This window comes from Phyllostomus discolor, chromosome 2 (genome assembly GCF_004126475.2).
Source record: "Phyllostomus discolor isolate MPI-MPIP mPhyDis1 chromosome 2, mPhyDis1.pri.v3, whole genome shotgun sequence".
In the NCBI taxonomy this organism is placed as follows: Eukaryota; Metazoa; Chordata; class Mammalia; order Chiroptera; family Phyllostomidae; genus Phyllostomus; species Phyllostomus discolor.
Genome location: NC_040904.2, coordinates 214390845 through 214408513, shown reverse-complemented (window position 1 = coordinate 214408513; position 17669 = coordinate 214390845). Strand labels below are relative to the sequence as shown.

The 17669-nt window shown below is 66.3% G+C and overlaps 1 protein-coding gene and 1 non-coding gene across 7 annotated transcripts in view; both read right to left on the bottom strand.

The window, feature by feature from the left end:
- The window catches only part of PRR5 (proline rich 5), a 47794-nt gene that overhangs the window by 1016 nt on the left and 29109 nt on the right, over positions 1-17669 (bottom strand). For 4 of the 6 annotated variants that reach the window (XM_036019735.1, XM_036019734.1, XM_028532223.2 and 1 more), the window contains 6 exons: positions 13569-13649; positions 10585-10633; positions 9234-9291; positions 4951-5042; positions 4495-4635; positions 690-825 (listed from right to left, as the gene is read on the bottom strand). In XM_036019735.1, coding sequence (XP_035875628.1) covers positions 690-825; positions 4495-4635; positions 4951-5042; positions 9234-9291; positions 10585-10633; positions 13569-13649 — 557 coding nt within the window. Of the gene's footprint in view, positions 1-689; positions 826-4494; positions 4636-4950; positions 5043-9233; positions 9292-10584; positions 10634-13568; positions 13650-17669 lie in introns of those variants that run through there. The other 2 variants (XM_036019732.1, XM_036019733.1) reach the window with 2 other exon arrangements.
- On the bottom strand, positions 12151-12312 carry LOC114514306. The gene has a single exon (XR_003686025.1). It is a non-coding gene; the product is annotated as a U1 spliceosomal RNA (small nuclear RNA).

Genomic DNA, 17669 nt, shown 5'->3' with positions numbered 1-17669 from the left:
CCCTTCCCTCCACCGGGTGCCTGGCGGCTCCCGCTGGGAGCACAGACTGGGCCCCCGGCTCTGCTCCAAGGGCGGCCGCAGGAAAGGCCGGACTGGTGCAGACCCCAGGCCAGCCCCACCGAAGTAGCCGCAGGAGCAACTTGGTCTGGGGGGAGGAGGGTGCAGATTCCCCCCCAGCTATCTCCTCGGACCCCGCCTCTGAGACCGGAGAGGCGGTGAGGGGGCAGACACCTCCGCTGGGGGGCGGCTAAGCCAGCTCTCCGGATTCGGATTCGCAGCTGCGGGAGCCTGTACCCATCCCCCGCCCCCCTCCAAGCCAGCAAATATCAGCATGAGCTCCGCGCCAGCACCTCCCTGGGCAGACTCAGAGACTCAGCCCTGTCTGTCCTGGGAGCTGGAGTCTCAAAGCGTGTGTGTCTGGGGGAGAGCTGGGGGTGGGGGGTGGGGAGGGACGAGACGACAAACGCACGTGGGTGGTCCCCGAGTCAGTAGCGTAAGTGCCACGGTGGGGAGGGACAAGAAGGGGCCCGTCAGTGTGAGGTCAGGGCTGGGTCTTTCATTCTGAGGGCTGTGGGGGCCCTGCCATCACCAGCGATGGTGTCGGCCCCGGGGTCTCCTGCAGCCCAGCAGCGGGCCGGGTGCGTGGGCCCAGTGGCTACCACTCCCGCCCAAGGCCTGGGCGGCCCTACCTAGGACGCAGGGGTGCGGGAAGGAGCCCTCGCCGGAGTAGAGGCCGCAGGTGCCCAGGTAGGGCGACACCACCTTCTGGATCAGCGTCTCCAGGCGCAGGTAGTCCTTGGTCACACCCCGGGACTCGTGCACGCCCTGCGGGGCGGAGAGGGAGCGGCGGGAGGGTCACCGCGAGGCACGGTCCCCAATTCCCTCGCCCAGAGGGCTTAGCTTGAAGCCAGCACGCCCGCCCTGTCCCGCTCCCACTCCCACTCCCGCTCCCGCTCCCGCTCCCTCGGGGCCTGGGCCTTGAGGACAGCGCCTGCCAAGCCCTGCCCCCTAGCCCTCTCTCGAGCTGAGGCCTTGTACCCTCTCTCCTGCTTTGACACCCCCTGCGGCTGCCCACGGCCCGCAGCACCTGTGGGTCAGGGGGCCCATGCGGCCCTGTGGGGAAGGACGCTGTAGCCGAGTGAGGTCGGGCTGTCTTCAGTCTCCCCCTCGGGAGAGTGTCCTGGGCGTCGGTCTCCTAGAGGCTCTGGAAGCCCCCCTGCAGGGGGGCAAGCTCACCCACCCAGGGCCCCTGCTAGCCCTCCCTCGCCTGTGGGGCGCTGCAGGCAGGCAGGCAAGCAGGCAGGCAGGGCTACCCACGGGGCCAAGACCGGGGTCCAGGACTCAACAGCATTTTGGCGAGTGCTTGCTGAAGACTGATGTATGAGTGAATGAATGAATGAATGAATGAAAGACACCACTCCTAAAGAAGCTGCCAGTCGGTAGAGGACAAGACAGATTAGGACAATAATAATGAACAACAGTGCGAGACAGAGAGAACCCCACTCCACGCTGCCTTGAGAAACCTGTTAAACTGTGAAGACACTGTAGATGGAAAGGAAAGCGAGGAGAAAGCCACGCTGGGCCCTCGCTGACCCCGGACAGGGCGCAAGTGGCTGTGTTCATTCCAGACAGGGCAGACTGCAGACCAAGGAGGCCCCAGGGGCAAAGAAGGTCATGGCAGAAGGACGAAGAGGTCCATTCTCCAAGATGCCATAGCGGTCCTTGGCACGCACGCGCCTAACGACAGAGCGCCACCTATGGGAGGAATCTGGAAGTGCAGGGAGAGACCCAGATCCAGTCCCACAGTGGAGACTCCAAAGCGCCCCCTCGGAACTGCAGCCCCAGTGGCGGGCAGTCGCAGGGGCCAGCCGTCTGTGGCCGCCTAGTTCCCCCCGCCCCCTGGGAGGGGAAGCACACCCATTCTCCTCACGCTCACGCAGCACCTCGGCTGAACAGACCGCACTCCGGGCTGCAGAGCGTGCCCTCGCGTGTCCGCTCTCAGGCCACGCCGAAGGGAAGCCAGGAGTCGGTAACGGAAACTGGAAAACTCTCAAATAGGTAGAGATCAAACAACTCACGTCTGAACGACACAGGAGTGGAAGGAGAGATCTCAGGAAGATTCGTGTAAAAGACCTGGAACTCCATGAAAGTGAACCCGTAACGGTCAAATTCACAAACGACATTGGAAGTAGCCCTTCGAGGGGCATTTACGGCATCGAACGGACACGTCAGAAAAGGAAAAGCTCGCCCTGGCTGGCGAAGCTCAGTGGATTGAGTGCGGGCTGGGAACCAAAGTGTCGCAGGTTCGATTCCCAGTGAGGGCACATGCCTGGGTTGCAGGCCATGACCCCCAGCAACCGCACATTGATGTTTCTCTCTCTCTCTCCCTCCCTTCCCTCTCTAAAAATAAGTAAATAAAATCTTTAAAAATAAAAAAAAAAAAACCTTAAGTCAAGAGAAAAGCTTGTGGGGAGGGGTGGGGCGAAAAGGCAGAAAACTGTACCTGAACAACAATAAAGAAAATAAATAAAATATTTTTTAAAAATCACTAAAATAACGTGGTTACTCAGGTTGACTGAATTACTGTATCCAGAATTGTGTTGGAAACAAGACAAAGGAAAAGCTCGACAGTGGACACTCTAAGCTGCCAGATCACGGAACCACGCAAAGAAGGGCGAATCGAGCCTGGCGTAGGCAGAGGGAGAACACCCATCAGGGCAGAGATGAATGAGACGGAAAACAGGAGGCGAGAGAGGAAACCCGGCAAGACCAAAAGCCGGTCCTTGGAAGAGAGCAGTGGAATCACGGAGCCTCTAGCCAGGCGGACGGAGGAGAGAGAAGACGCACGTCCCTTGGAAATGAGAAGAGACGTCACTACAGACCCCGTGGGCCCGCCCGGCTATGTGTGGATGAGGAGGGGCTGGGATCCCACGGGTGCCTGTGCCCCCCAGGACCCTTGATGCCCCTGGAGCTGTCTCTGCCCCTGGCAGCGGTGCCCCCGGGGGACAACGGCAGCGTGGAGCTGTGCTGGGCCTCCGGGAACCTCACTGTCACTGCATCCCCAGAACTCGTTCCGGAAGCCTGGTCTGCTGTCTGCTCCCCGGGGCAGAGAGGACTCGGGGCCCAGGGCTGCACTGCTTGTGTGCCCTCCGCTACGTGGCTGTTCCCGTGGTTTCTGGGACCCCGTGAGAAGGAACCGTGACTCTCTGGACGAAGCACAGGGTACATAGTAGGTCCTCAACACTCGCCGACCAGCAGCTCTGAATTCAAATCCATTTGGAACATGCAAACAGTAGGGGTGAGTTTCCTGGGGAGCTGGGACAAGGTCCCTCAACGTGGGGGCCAAAGCAGGGTGGGCACTGGCAAAAGGCTGTGGTTTGGAGTCACGCCCACAGTCTGGGTGGCCGAGCGGCCCAGCCCAGAAAGCTGCACCAGGTGGTGGCCACCAGGGGGCAGCACCACCCCAGCCTGGCCACCCACAGGGATGGGGCTCCAGGGATTTGGTGCGACCTTAATATTCCTGGTTCTAAACCCTAGCCCTGGGGCCGCCTGCTCTTGGGAGGGCTTTGCAGCAATTTCTCTCCACCCCCCCCCGCCCTGCCCCCACCAGGAGGGGGCCTTCCTGCACCACGCAAGGAGACAAGAGGCCCAGGGGCAGAGTCCCTCAAAGCCACTGGCTGCAACCCAGCCAGGAGCCACCGAAAAGCCCTTACAATCCCTGCCCACAGGTCCGGCGCCCCCAAAGCTGCCAGACCACCACAGGCCTGAGCAGCACAACCCCTGACCCTCCACATTCACCGGCCCTTCCTCGCTCTGGAACCTTCGCCGGCTGCCCTGGGCCCCAGGACCAAACTCACAGACCCTAATTTGGCAGGATTTCCGCGTGGATGAGAAATTCGGGGCGATGGGCAGGGCTCTAGGGGCGGCCAGGCTCACCCGTGGGTGAGGCCAGACTCCTGGTCGAGCTCGCCCGTGGGTGAGGCGGGGCGGCTGACGGTGCCCCCCTGGGCCCTGTGCTGTGAGGCCAGCCAGCACACTGCGGAGCGCTGTGCCTGCCCCAGGGCTCCGGACGCGCCGAAGGGGCCGGTCTGCAGCAGGGGCTGTGGGTTGGCCCACCAGACACCCTGCCTGGGCCAGCCAAGAGGACGGTGGCCAACAGCCTGCCGCCGTCCCCGCCCCAGAGCTGCCCTCTGGGATGCCAGCCATCTGCACCATACATGTCGGAGCCACGGTGGGGCGTCAGGGGAGGCGCCCTCCGCCCCCGGGTGACTGACTGACGGGGCTGTGAAGGCCCAGCCCCGTGCCCACGACACAGAGCTCTGGTTCCGATCTTGCGGCTGCTGGGCCACCGTGGGCGGGGCCAGGAGGAGGCCCGCCTTCTCCCGAGCCCAGGCCTCTGCAGGGCTCCTCCCGACAGTGTCCGTCCCCACTGAGACACACACAGACCCACACTCCCTCTCGGGGCGCCACCCCTGGGAGCCCACCCGTGCGCACCTGCAGCACCAGCAGCATCTGCACGATGGCGGGAGGCACGCGGGCGTGGGCGCGGGCCAGCGCCTCCTCCAGCTTCACGCTGAGGGTGATGGTGTTCCGGAAGTGCAGCAGGGCCAGCTGGCGCACGGACGGCTCCTTGCCCTGCGGACGCACAGCACCGTGGTCTCGGGGGGCCCGCCGACCCGCAGGCGAGGTCAGGGTCACAGTCACATGCAGAGCGCCTACTCTGTGCTGGGCACGGCCTACTGCGTGCTACTCGGGCTTTACGGGGCCCTCCGGAGGGGGCTGGCCTTATTTCCATCTTGTGGGTGGGAAATGGGTTCTGAGAGGTCCAGGGACCGCATGTCTGGTCCCGTCACGGGTGCAGACAGAAGGGTGTGTCCACCCCCGGGCTGGGCAGCGGAGGGGGTGAGTGAGGTCGTGGCCCGGGGGCCCATGGCCTCAGGGGCCGCTCACCTGCACGGGGTAGAAGACGGCCTGCAGCGTGGGCAGCACGTCGCTGAAGAAGAAGTCCCACGTCTCCGCCAGCGAGTCCAGCAGCTTCTGTCCTGTGGGCACAGGGAGCCGTCACTGCCCGTCTCCAACGGGCTCAGGGGACACTTCCCGCCCTCCCAGGTCAGAAGTCCCCTCTCAGGTCCGAAGGAGGTGCAGGAGGTGCCGGAGGTGCGGGGGCTGAGGGCCTGGAGGCACCCCTGAGGTCAAGGGCACAGAGCACTTGGCAGCTCGGTGGCCCCGAGCCCACAGCTTAGCCTTTCTGTGCCTCAGCTTCCCCATTAGTAAAAGGGGACAGGAGCAGGCCTGATGTCCCAGAGCCGACACAGGGCCTGGGGCAGGGGAGTGAGACTGTGTGTGGGCTGCTGGTCCCAGCCCTGCCCCCACAGGCCCAGCAAGCACGCCTCCCACCCCCCCCACAGGAGCATCAGCTCTGTCCTTGTCTCATCTGACTCACCTCGCCCACCACCCAGGAGCGAGGCATCCATCCACCGACCCACCCTGTGCCGGGCCTGACACCGGGGCCCCTGCTGAGCCCCAAACAGTCCAATCCCACTGCGTGTCACGGAGCAGGGCACAGAGCAGCAAGTGTGAGGATCGTGGCAAGGGGCGACCTCTCTGGGCCAGCGAAGAGTTGGAGCCTGGGAGAGGCTCAGGCCTCTTTCTCCAGGGCCTGGGGCCCCGCCACCCGAGGCTGCCTGAGGCGGGATTGGAGGAGCCAGGAAGACCATGTGCAACCATGGCAACGGGTAGAAGAGGGGTAGAGAGAAGGTGGAGAGGGTCAGGCAGGGAGGGCTTCCTGGAGGAGGTACCACCTATGCTGATTTGGGATGGTTTGCCAGGTTGAATGACATCCTTGGTGTGTGACCCACAAAGACAAGTGTGTGGAAAGCAGGCAGTCGGGCAAGCTCTGCAGTCACTTCTGCCTGCCTCGGGAAGGAGGGGTGCTGTCCTTGGGGCAGTCAGCTTCTGGGGGCTAGGGCAGCTGAGGGGCCCTCAGGCTGGCTCTGGGATCCCTCAGGAAGTGCCAAGTGCCGAACCCCTAGCCCTTCCACTGGGAAGAGCAAAAGGGTGAAGGGCTGTGGGGCCAGGAGGAGCGGACCCCCGCCGGGAAGCCAGACTGCTGTCAGCAGGGGCGTGGTGGGCGGCTCCGAGTGGGGAGGGGAGTGCCCCTTGCTGGCCGCTCTCCCAGACTGCACTGCTCAATGCCGGCGGTTTCCATGGGAACGAGAGGGCCAGACAAGAGCCCTGGCCTCTCTTCTCCTCACTTTGCCTGGGCTCCGGGCCCCACGGCCTCCACCCTGCAAAGCCCCAGGTCTGTGTAGGTCCTGGGGCTCTAGGAGGGGAGCCTGGCGGGGCGGTCTGGGAGGTGCAGTGCAGCCTGGCTAGCAGTTGGTGGGGGGGTCCGGCTTCTGTGCTCGGCCGTCGGCTGGCACTGGGGCTCCCTGCCAAGCGGCCAACCCCTGGTCCTCCCTGGGGCCCACACCTGGGTCTGCGGCGGGACAGGCGGGCACTTGCTGCCCCAGGGGCTCTGCCTGAGCACAAAGGTCCCTTCAGGTCCCCGCCGCTGCCGGCAAGAAGAAAGGCAGTTCAGTTCCCTTGGCCAGCCGTGGGGTGGCCCTGGGCGCGGGCCAGGCCGGTGTCCGCTGAGCTCAGGCCGCTCTCCAGCCCCCGGCCCGGAAACTCGGCGGAAAGCACATGTCGAGAAACGAGAAGTCCAGGCCGGGCTGAGCTGCCCGCTGGCCAGGCCCTCTGCGGGGGGCTGTGTCTGGGGGCGCTGCGGGCATCAGGTGACAGAGTCAGGCCCCACAGCCTTGTGGGGGGCCCCAGGGGAGGCCCGCGCCCTGGGCCTCAGTGTGGCTCTCTGTAAAAGGGGTGCGATGACCGTCCCTCGCAGGCAGGGCTAAAGGCAGCTGTGCGGCCGGTGCTCCGGAAGTGCCGGCTGCTGTCCCAGTGACCAGTGAGCCGAGTCCTGCTGTCGGACGGTCAGCAGGGTTCAGGTGGCGGCTGAGGCTGGGCTGGCTCGGCCCAGGGGGCGGGTCGGTCCTCCTTGTCCGAGTTCTGAGGGCCAACTGTGGGGCCCGGAGACCAGAGCAAACGGATGGCGGCGGCTCAGGGCTCAGCCGGTCTCGGGGAGCCCCCGGGGACAGTGGGGACCACAGGGCCTGGCTGTGGAGGGGGTCAGCCGTCCGTCGTGCCGAGGGCACCAAGCTGCAGCCTCGGCCACGGCCCTGGAGGACCCTCCTGCTCTGGGCTGCTGTCCCGGCTCCTCGTGCCCGGGAACCTCTCTGCTCCACAGCTGACGTTCCAGCCTCGGCGGGGCTGAGGGGGCAGCACCCCGTTCATCAGAAACACAGGCAAGGGCAAGGTGGGGCTCCCGAAGTCGCCTCAAGGAAGAGCTCTCCCTGGGACCCCAACAGGGCTAGAGGCGGGCAGAGGGGCTCCTGGGGCTGCCCTCAGGGTGTGGGTCGGTTATTGTTCCAACGGCATGGGCTGTGGAGGACCAGACATCGTGAGGCTCTGCTGGACAGGGCCTGAGCATGTGGATGGAGCTCGACCCACCCCACCCCACGGTGCTGAGACGGGGACACTGAGGCCAGAGGGAAATGTCGTGTCTGCAGCTGGATGAGAGCGGGACGCCAGGCCCTACGGCCTGTAGCAGCCGGGGGCTCCAGGCCTGTCCCCGAGGCCCAGGGAGTCTGAGCGGGCTGGTACTCCCTGCTGGGTGGCCTGGCAGCCCGAGGCTGTGGGCAGGGCCCCGCCGAGCCGCACAAAGCTCCCCTTCTCCGACGATCCCGGCTCCCCTGGGGCTGGGGTTGGTGGGAGGCACGGGCGCCGCCGGAATGTGCCGAGTCAGGAGAGGGGCGTGGGAGGGCGTCTCCACCAGGTGCCAAGTCCTTGCTGCCCCGTCCTGCGGGCTGAGGTGCTGCCTCCTCCAGGAAGTTGGCCCGGGACCCCCCGGTGGCTGTGCCTCTGGCTTAAGGCTCTCAGGCTCCTGCCTCAGGGACTTCCGCACAGAGGGGCACAGAGGGGCACAGAAGGAAGGACCTGTGGCTCCAGGCTCGTCCAGGGCCACCAGGCCCCAGTGCCCTCCTCTCTGACACAGGCTAACGCCCCTTCTGCACAGGGCCAGGGCGAGGACCGAGGATGCATCTGGAGTAGCAGAGAACAGCATGGGCTCAGGAGCCAGGCTGCCCCGTGGCCTGCGCGTCACTGAGCCCCTCTGTGACTCGGTTTCCCCCATGGTCAGTGGCTGCAGCAATGGAATATCCTTTGCAGGTCGTTGGGAGACGCGGTGAGTTAGCAGAGTCGGGACAGAATCTGGCGGAGCGAGCGTGTGCCCAGTGCCCGGTAGGCGCTCAACAAACGTTCACGGAACCTGAACCCAGCGCTGGCCCGGCGCACAGGAGGCCCTGAGCACAGGCGCGTCTGCTGGAGCGGGGCTCCCGCTGCTTGATGTCTCCCTAAGGAGGCCCACCCTCCAGCTGTGGCCCGAGGGCCCACAGACACGGGGAGCCCGAGGGTGCCAGGACCTGGCCCGTCCTGCTGAGGCTTAGTGCCTGCAGGGGAGGGCAGTCCCTGCTTGCCGAGGCCTGAGGCGAGCACAGAAGCCAGCTGGGACTCCGGGCCAAGAGAAGGGCAAAGAACATGTGCTCTGGCGTCAGGACGACCTGGGTTCAAATCCCACCCCCACTCCTTATGTGTAGTGTGGTCACAGACAGATAACCTGTCGTCATTGCACTGTCCCCAGCTGTGTAATGGGAACAGTGACCCACAGGGGGTGGGCGTGGGTGTGAAAAGAGGGAACCCCTGAGCATGCCTAGCAGGGAGTTCCTGTCGGCTGCTCCCACCAGGAGGCAGCGACCGGCTCCAGCCTCTTCAAGATACTTCCTGTCAAGCCTCACAGAGCCTGAGGGCGCCCCCAGGCTGCTGGGGACCATGAGTGGGGCAGGAGCCTTGTCCCCGACACCCCTTGGGCCTCCTGGGCTCCAGCAGGTCGGGGGGCAGACATTCTCCCCAATGAGGTCCCCTCTGGGGATCGGACCTCTCCCTGCTGTCCCGGAGGCCTCGTTTCTGTCCCTTCCGGGTCCCCCCAGCCCCGACCAGGAGAGCCACACTGCCACGATCCCCACGAGCACACCTGCTGTGCCACCCACCACCCCCGGGACGAGCCAGGACCCCCAGCAGCCACGCCAGCAAGCAGTGCAGCCCGGCACGCAGCCCCCACCGGGGGGCCGCCGACTCACCCTCGTAGAAGCGGATCCTGTCCCTCAGGATCACCATGCCTTTCGTCAGCAGCTGGTTCTGGAAGGCACAGGCGGAGATGCGTCACAGCCCTGAGAGTGCCCCCGGGGGCCTGGCAGGCAGGGCTCCCACGGGTCCCCCGTCCGCAGCCAAGGCCCAGCACGGGAGGGGCTCGCTGACACCCCACCTCCCGCCTGCCCCAAGCCCGAACCTCAGCTCCTCCAGGGGGACGCTGACAACGGACCCGACCGGGGGTTGTCACTGGACAGAAGGTGGCCACAGGGACGATCCCGAGAGACGGGCGGCCCCTGCCTGCAGCCGCAGCTGAGCTGGGCGGGCAGGCTGCCCTCCCATCCCACGGCAAGGGAAGGACGCTGAGCCCGCAGGCCTGTGGCGGGGGCCTGGTTCGGGGACTGTCCCCATCCCGCGAGGCTCCCACCACGGGGTCCCGTGCACGCTGCCCTGGGCGCCGGCTGAGGATGACACTGTGTGGTCTCAGCACCATGCCCGACAGCCAAGGGGGGACACACCCCAGGGCCCACCACAGACCAAGGAACAAAACGGGTGCACGCAGATGACGGGGGCGTGTCTGGCGGGGGAGGAGCGAAGCCCAGACACCTGCTGCAGGGTGGGCGAGCCGCAAGGACGCCGTGCCCAGCCAAGGCTGCCGGACATGAAAGGCCGGACAGGGCAGGCGTGGCCGCGTCCCCGTGAAATGCCCTGGACAGGAAAGCCCAGAGACAGAACGCCGACCGGTAGTTGCCAGGGGCTGTGTGGGGAGGCGACGGGGGCCGATCGTAAAACGTGGGGTTTCTCCTGAGGGGTGATGGGAGTGTCCTGGCATTAGCCAGAGGTGAGGGCAGCAGGACTCTGTGGGTATGCCGAGAACCACTGAGCGGAACCCCTTAAACCACACGGCACGAGGCTCCCCTGGGTTCAGCGGCTCTGCCGACCTGCGGCCCGGAAGGGGACCAGGAGTTACGAGAGCCGCAGCGCCTGGGGCCGAGGGAACTGGGTGATGCGGACACCCCTGGCTCAGGGCACTGGGGTGGGAGGGGGGTGTGGGGGGCGCCTCAGACATGGACGTCGGGGGTCACGCTGCCATTCCAGGAGGAGGTGAACCACTACCGACAAAGCCGCCCGAGCCTGCCACGCGCCAGGCACAGCGTCGAGACAGCACCTGCATGAATCATTAACATCCCAATGAGCTGCGGTGCCAGATGGGGAAACCGAGTCATGGGAGGTGGAGTCTTTGCAACCCAGTGCTCCAAATGCCCACTGAGAGCGGGTGACCCCGGTCCTTCTCACCAGCTCAGAAAGCCACCCCACCAGAGAGAGGGCAGGGCCACCCACCTGCAGGCACTCGGTGAAGAAGGGCCCCAGCTCCGTCCTCAGCAGCTGCCTGTGGTGGGGAGAGAGGGGAGACAAGAGTGAGGGAGGGTGGGAGTTACACGCCATCGAGGGGCCCGCCTGGGAGCCAGGGGACCCTGACCCGCTCAGCCCAGCGCGAGGGCCAGCATGTCCACCTGTGCCCGCACTGCCGGGGCCGGGTGGGCTGCGCACTTTCACCGTCCACAGCTGCGGCCCCCCGGCAGTGCCGCCCCCGGCAGTGCCGCCCCAGGCAGGGCCCCGGGGCCGTGGGAGCGCGAGTCCGCACAAACCCTGCACGCGACCTCACAGCAGCGGGGTCCGCCCGCGCAGCCACTGGGAGGAACCGGCCCGGACGCCCACCGGCGGAGGAGAGGGCACACGGGAGGGCGTCGTGTCTTCTGCGCAACCCCCGGGTGGGTGTTCTGAGTGGCCGTGGACAGGGACGCAATGCCGACACCTGCTCCGACGTGGACGGACCCCGAAGGGCTGTGCCCGGTGACGGAAGCGGCCACGAGAGGCCACATGTGGACTGAGGGTCGCCACCCCTACGAAGCATCCCGATCCATCCGGGACAGATCCATCTGGGACAGATCCATCCAGACGGACAGGCATCAGCAGGGGCCGGGGGAGGGGGAACGAGGAGGGGTTGGTGATGGACACAGTCTCCTTGTTGGGGGTGGGGGATGAAAATGTCCTGGAACTAAATAGGGTGCCGGTCGTACAAACGTGGGAAGAAACTAGCACGACGAACTGCACATCTTACGAGGACGAATTATGTCTCCAAAAAAAATACACGGACAAAATGGGGGGACGCGGGGGGCAAGCAAGGGCCGGACGACGGCGCCCCCTTCCGAGTCACGGTCGAGGCCCTCCCCGTGCCCGGGCGCCGCCCACTCTCACCGGCGAGCTTCCGGAGCAGAGCGGAGTGTCGGGGGAGGGCGCGACCCGTGCGTGGCTCTAGGCCCAGGCTCTCGTGGGACCGGAGCTAATGACCAATGATGGGTTTAATCACAATTACATTCACTTAATTTAATGCGGCCACTGGCCGGCGAAGAGCCAGGGCAGGGGGTGGTCCTGAAGGACCCGCGGGCCCTGGAGTCAGGGGCCTAGGCCCCGGCTCCATGAGCGACCCATGACCTCTCCGTGCCTCAGTTTCCTCATCTGTCAAACAAGCAATGGGGCGTCCACTCCTCAGAGGCACCGTGGAGAGTTTAAGGTGTGTGAGCGTGTGGCACAAGGTTGGCTGAGAATAAACTCTCCAAAAAAAAGCCCGGTTATCACCATGGCTGGCATAGCTCAGTGGATTGAGCGCAGGCTGCGAACCAAAGCATCGCAGGTTCGATTCCCAGTCAGGGCACATGCCTGGGTTGCAGGCCACGGCCTCAGTGGGGGCCACACCAGAGGCAACCACGCATTGATTCTCTCTCTTTCTCCCTCCCTTCCCCTCTCTAAAAATAAATAAAATCTTAAAAAAAAAAAAAAAAAAAAAAGCCCGGTTACCAGTACTTAACAACGCCCGGCATTTCAGTTTTTGCAGGGAACCGGGGTCAGGGGAGAGCTCGAACTCGGTCCCCCACCACCAAAAATTACGTGGCTGAGTCTCCCACATTTGGGGAGATCTCGGGGTCAGCGCATCAGGCTGCCGCGGAGAAGCCTCGCCCCGGGAAGGTGGCCTCCGTGGCCGCGGTGTCTCCCCTGCCCGGCGAGTGCGGGCTCTCACTCTGAACTGGCCACAGCGCTGCTGCCCCAGGCAACCTGCCCGGCCGGGAGCTGCACGCCTCACGTCGACTGCTCTCCACCCGTTTCCTGGGGGAAGGATGCTGGGGCTCTCCCGGGGGGGCCTGGGGCACGGGCTCCATTCCAAGGACACCCCGCACATACTCCTGAGGGGGGGCCGCCTGCTCTGTGTGTCCCCCTGGGCAGGCCGGTGACGGGGGCTTGTGCTCCTCGGTGACAGACCCCACCCCCGTGCTGTTGGTGCTGCCGGGGGAGCGGGAGGCTGTGTGAATGGCTGGTGGGCTGTCCCTGGCGCTTTGCTCAGGAATTCACAAGTATTTCCTTATGTTCTGTTGTTTCAACATCTAGCACATTCTTTAGGCCTGCCGCAAACTCCCTGTCCCTCAGCAGAGCACAGCAGAAAGCGGGGGTGCCGCGGGCCCCACTGAGGCCCTCGGGGGCTCTTGGGGCCCCACCCCTGGGTGGCCCTCGGAGCCCGGGGGAAGCGGGACAGACCACACGTCAGGCCTGGCAGGCAACAAGCCCCTGTGTCCAGCCTCGGGCCTCAGCAGTGTGAGTGCAGGTGCCCTTCCGGCCCGGCCACGTGGCGGCGGGGAGGGCCCCCCCGTCCCAGGTAGCCTTTTGTTCCGCCTTGGAGCTGGCGACAGGTCTGCTGTCTGTTGTTCCCCCGGGAGGAAGGCGAGCAGCTCCGAGGCTACCTCGGCCTCCTTGCAGCCGCTGTGTGACCCTGGGCAAGGCTCTTGCCCTCTCTGAGCGCTGGCTGCCCCCTACTACACAACACGACCTCGGCCGGCCTCACAGATTCCCCCCCGAAGCTGGGCCGTCATGGGGGCTCCTTGCCAGGGGCGCGTGCCGCGGCCGCCTGCAGGAAGCAAGGGCCGTGCGCCGGCTGTCATGGCTTTTCCGGGAACGACACCCCCGGCGTCAGGCTAGGCTGGGGGGGGGTCCTTCCTCTTTGACAGAACGAATGTCCCTCCTGACACCCCACGCCAGTGGGGCGCGTGGGCGTTTTCTTGACGCGCCGTCAGGTCCCGCCCTGTTTCCCCCGGAGAGATGTCCCTGGGAGGGCGGGCGGCGAAGGCCCCCCAGGCCCGAGAGCCACGTAACAGGTCCACGTGGTGGCCACTGTGGACCCAGCTGGTGGGCCAGGGGCCCTGGCCGGGGGCTCCCACCCTGGCACAGCCCCCCCCCTTCTCACAGACCTGGGCGGGGGTGGGGCGGCCACTCACCGGACGCCTTCGTTGAGGCTGAACAGCTCCTGGTCAGGCAGCCCCTTGCGCTGGAAGACGGCGATCACCCCGTTGTGGATGCTGCGGGCAGGAGAGGGGCGAGCTGGGTCCCGACACCCCGGGACCCCTCCCGCCTGCCCCAGACCTCCCTCCAGCCCACTCTCCCCCTCGGCTTCCCTGCCCGGCCGAGCAACAGGAAGGGCCCGTTCAGAGGCAGGGCGCCGGGACAGCAGGGGTCCATCGTCCCCGCAGGACTCTCAGTTCCTACCCCAGACCCTGCGCCCCCGGCCTCCCCCGTGCCCCAGGCACCTCCCGGTCACCTCCCCAGGACGTCCGTGTCCTCCGCGCACACGCGGCTTCCCTTCCCGTGCTCGCAAACCCTCCAAGCCCAGGCTGTAGACTAGGGCCACCTCCTGACGGATGGCCTCGCCGCATCCAAGCCCACTGGCTTTGCCGCCCTGGGCGCCTCGGTGGCCCCGAGCCGGGCCCTGCGGCTCCCGCCTCTGAGCACCAGGCTGCCGGGGAAGCCGCCGGGGAAGCCGCCGCCAGCAGGCCCTCCCCCTCCTCCTCCTCCTCCTCCTCCTCCTGTCTGCTCCCTTCCTTCCTGCAGATCGCAGGGGGCCGTGTGTGAGCTTAGCTGGTCTCCGCCACCTTCACAAAGCGCGGGAGCGCGGGCCCTGTGCTGCTCACGGCCGCATGGCAGCCCCTGGCCCACAGGGCAGCTTGGTGTGTACCTGGTCAAGTTCATCCTGACCCTCGCCCCCCAAACCCAATGGGCCTTGCCTCCTGGATCTCCGCGGCACCCCTCCTCTGCCTTCCGGCCCAGGGCCCCTCCTCTCCGCCTGGACCTCTGATTACACCCGCCGGTCTCCCACCACACCCACTGCCCAGCACAGAGCAAGGCCTGGACATGGCATTCAAGGCTCCTCGGAAGCAACCCTTCCCCGCACTCCTGGGCACTCCACACCCTAATCCCATCTTAGAATGCAGGGCCTGTCAGGGGTGCCACACCTTGGGGTCTTTGTACCCACTGCCCCTTCTGCCTGGAGGGTCCGCTCCTCGTCTCCTGGGCAAGCTGCTGGTCATATCAGAGCCTCCGCTCAGAGGCCACTGCCTCCAGGAAGCCCCCCTGATGCCCTCCCCGTTCTGTGCAGACCTATGTCCCAGTACTTTGCTGATTCACTTTTCTGTTAGTCTCTCCCACTGGCCACCTGCTCCCAAGGGTAACAACCAGGTCCCGCCACCCTCTGCCCAGCACCTGGCTGCTGCTCCCTGAGGTTCACCACCCTGTGCTGGCTACACGACTCTCGGTATGCAGGGGACAGCTGGGCATGCGCTGTTGGTCACACCCCAGGGCAGGCAGTGGCCGGAGAGCGCCTCGTGCCCTTGTCTGCCTCCCCCAGCTCCACCCTTCCCAGCAACAGGGACTGGCTGCCCACTTCTCAGATGAAGAGACCGAGGCTCAGAGAGGCCAGTGCCCTTGGCGGTGGCGGGGGGGGGGGGTGGTGGTGGTGACAGGCACAGGTCTGGGCAGGGGCAGGACCCCGCGGCCCAGGGGTGTGAAGGAGGGCCTGGGCAGTGTGGGGACGTGCCCAGTTTCCACGGCCGGCCCCAGCTGAGCCAGAGGCTGTGACCAGACCGCACGCCTGTCCCCTGACCCAGGGGCCCGGCTCCTCTGGGGCCGACACTGGAACGCTGCTTATTCATGTGTCCAGGGACACGCACCTTCCACCCGGCTGCTGTCTGCGGGCCAGGGTCGTGTCCGCCTGCTACCGGTCCCTGGCAGGCTCGGTGCCCCACCGGCACTAAAAACAGATGAGAACCCCCCGGCGGGAGGTCGGTGGCCACCAGGAAGCCAGCTGTCCTACGGTGGAGGCCACTCCCCTGGAATCCCGACAGCTGGGGACTCGCTCGCCGCCTCATGGGGGCGGCTGAGGGGGCCCAGCCCTGTCTGCCTGGGGGCGGTGGGAGGGGTGGGGCCTGGGACCTTGAGGCCTTGGCAAGCCCCCAGGCCTGGTCCAGCTGCTCTTGGGGACCCACCCTCACCAGCCTCTCTGTGCCCTTCCTCTGCTCCCCTTAAACCTTCCGAGAGGCTCCAGCCCACTCTGGTCCCACACCCCCACCGAGAGCTGACGCTACACCACCTGGGTCTGATGGCCGGCAGTCTGGACCCCTCAGGGGTCCGGCCACTCTGGGACTCCAGCGCCACCTCCCCCGCTGCCTCATGGCCCTCGTCCTCACGGCCCTTGTCCTCACTGCCCCCCGTCCGGAAGCCGGCCTCCCGCCCACCCTCCTCGCACCTGCATGGGGCAAGCGTTCAGCCCTCTCCTTTTTGGCGAGGGGAGGTCTGCTTGGTTTACTCTTTAGCCTCCACCCCCACCTGGCACTGGGGCCGCCGAGGTCGCTCACGGAGGGTCTGCCGGTGACCGGGTGACCCGGGGACCCCCCTGCGTTCTGCCTGAGCGCCCCATCCGCACTGCCCACCTCCAGCCCCCACCCAGGAGGGCGCAGGGGCGGGTGTGGGCTTGGGACCCGGCCGTGGGCTTCCCGGCTCTGGGCCTCGGCCAGGTGTGCTGAGCACCTGCGGCTCCGTGTGCCCATCCACACAATGGGCTCGTCACTGCGGCCCCCAGGGGAGACGCCGTGGGGGCAGCCGGCCGTGCCCTGCGGGCTGTTGGTCCCGGTATGGGCCAGCCGGCAGTGCCACTCGGGAGGGGTGTGACCCCAGCGGCAGCAGCAGCCGCCGCCCCGGCTCAGCCATCTGCCCTGTGGTTTTCTCGATGTCTTCCTTCTAACCACAGCACGAGGTGGGGACTGCCATAGCCAGGCCGCGGAACAGCGAGGCTCCGGGAGGCTGGGGGGTGGCCCAGAGTCACAGTGTTATCGCCAGCCCGGAGCCCCAGGCCCACGGTCCCGGCCCCCGCCCCGCCCCACCCCACCCCAACTGTGTGGGTGGGGGTGGGGGTGGGGACAGGCAGGCCCAGCTCCTTCCCGTTTCTCTCCAGCTGAGGTTCCATGTTCTGCCCAAAGCCCGAGTTGGGTAAACAAGAGAACCTCGCTACAGCCCCTGGCGGGGAGAGGAAGGGCGGAGAAGGTGAAGGAAGGGCCTCATGTGACTTATCACCCCCCACCCCCCAGAATAGAAGCGAAACCCCAGCTGTCCCAGCCCACGGCGGCCTAGACCAGAGCGGGGCAGGCCCAGCCAGGGCCGCAGGGCCACGGTCCCCCCAGGGAAATTGCAGGTGGCCTTTGGGGAGCCTCCAGGAGAGACCCTGACCCATCACCCCCTCCTCTCCTGGGGCAGCCCCTCCCCTCCCCCCCACCACAGGAAGACAGGAGGTGGGGCCGAGTCCCAGCCTCTCCTGCCCAAGCACTGGGTGGGCACTGAGTGGGCTCTGGGTGGACGTGCAGGACCCTCGGGGAGGCTCAGGGCACCCAGGAAGGAGCCGAGATCAGCCACTGAGGCTGGTGGGACAGGACAGGGCTGCCCAGGATTGCAGGGGAGGGGGGGCGCTGTGGTGAGGCTGGGAGGGAGGGCTAACTGTGGAACTCGGGGGCACCTGCCGGAGGCCATCCCGGCCCGGGCTGAGGCTACCGCCGTGGGGTTGTGAGCGGCTGGGACACTGCGTTGCCTCTCGGTGTTGTGTGCACACCTGCCTGGCAGAGAGCGGTGGTGGGGGGGGGAGCGGCAGTGTGGGGAGGAGCAGCAGTGGGGAGGGGGCCCACCCAAAGCCCCTGGCCTCGGCTCTGGTGGGTCAGCCCCATGGACACTCAGGGACCCCTGGAGGCAGAGCCCTGTCCTTCCTCGGGCCCCCACCCGCTCTGGACTGGTGGGCAGGTTTACCTGCTCCTCAGCAGACAGGCACCGCTCATACCCTGGCTTCAGTCCACCTGGCTTCAAACCCCCCACCCAGTGTTCCTGGCTGGGCTGGAGGGGCCCGCCCACACCCACTGCAGGCGAGGGCTCGGAGAATTCTCAAAGGCTCACCGGCCCAGGTAGGCAGGCACCCGCTGAGGCTCCGACCACCCCCCCCCCCACCTTAACAAGCTGCAGAGGGCACAGTGGCTCGCCCGCGTCTTCCCAGGGCCACCCGGGCCTCA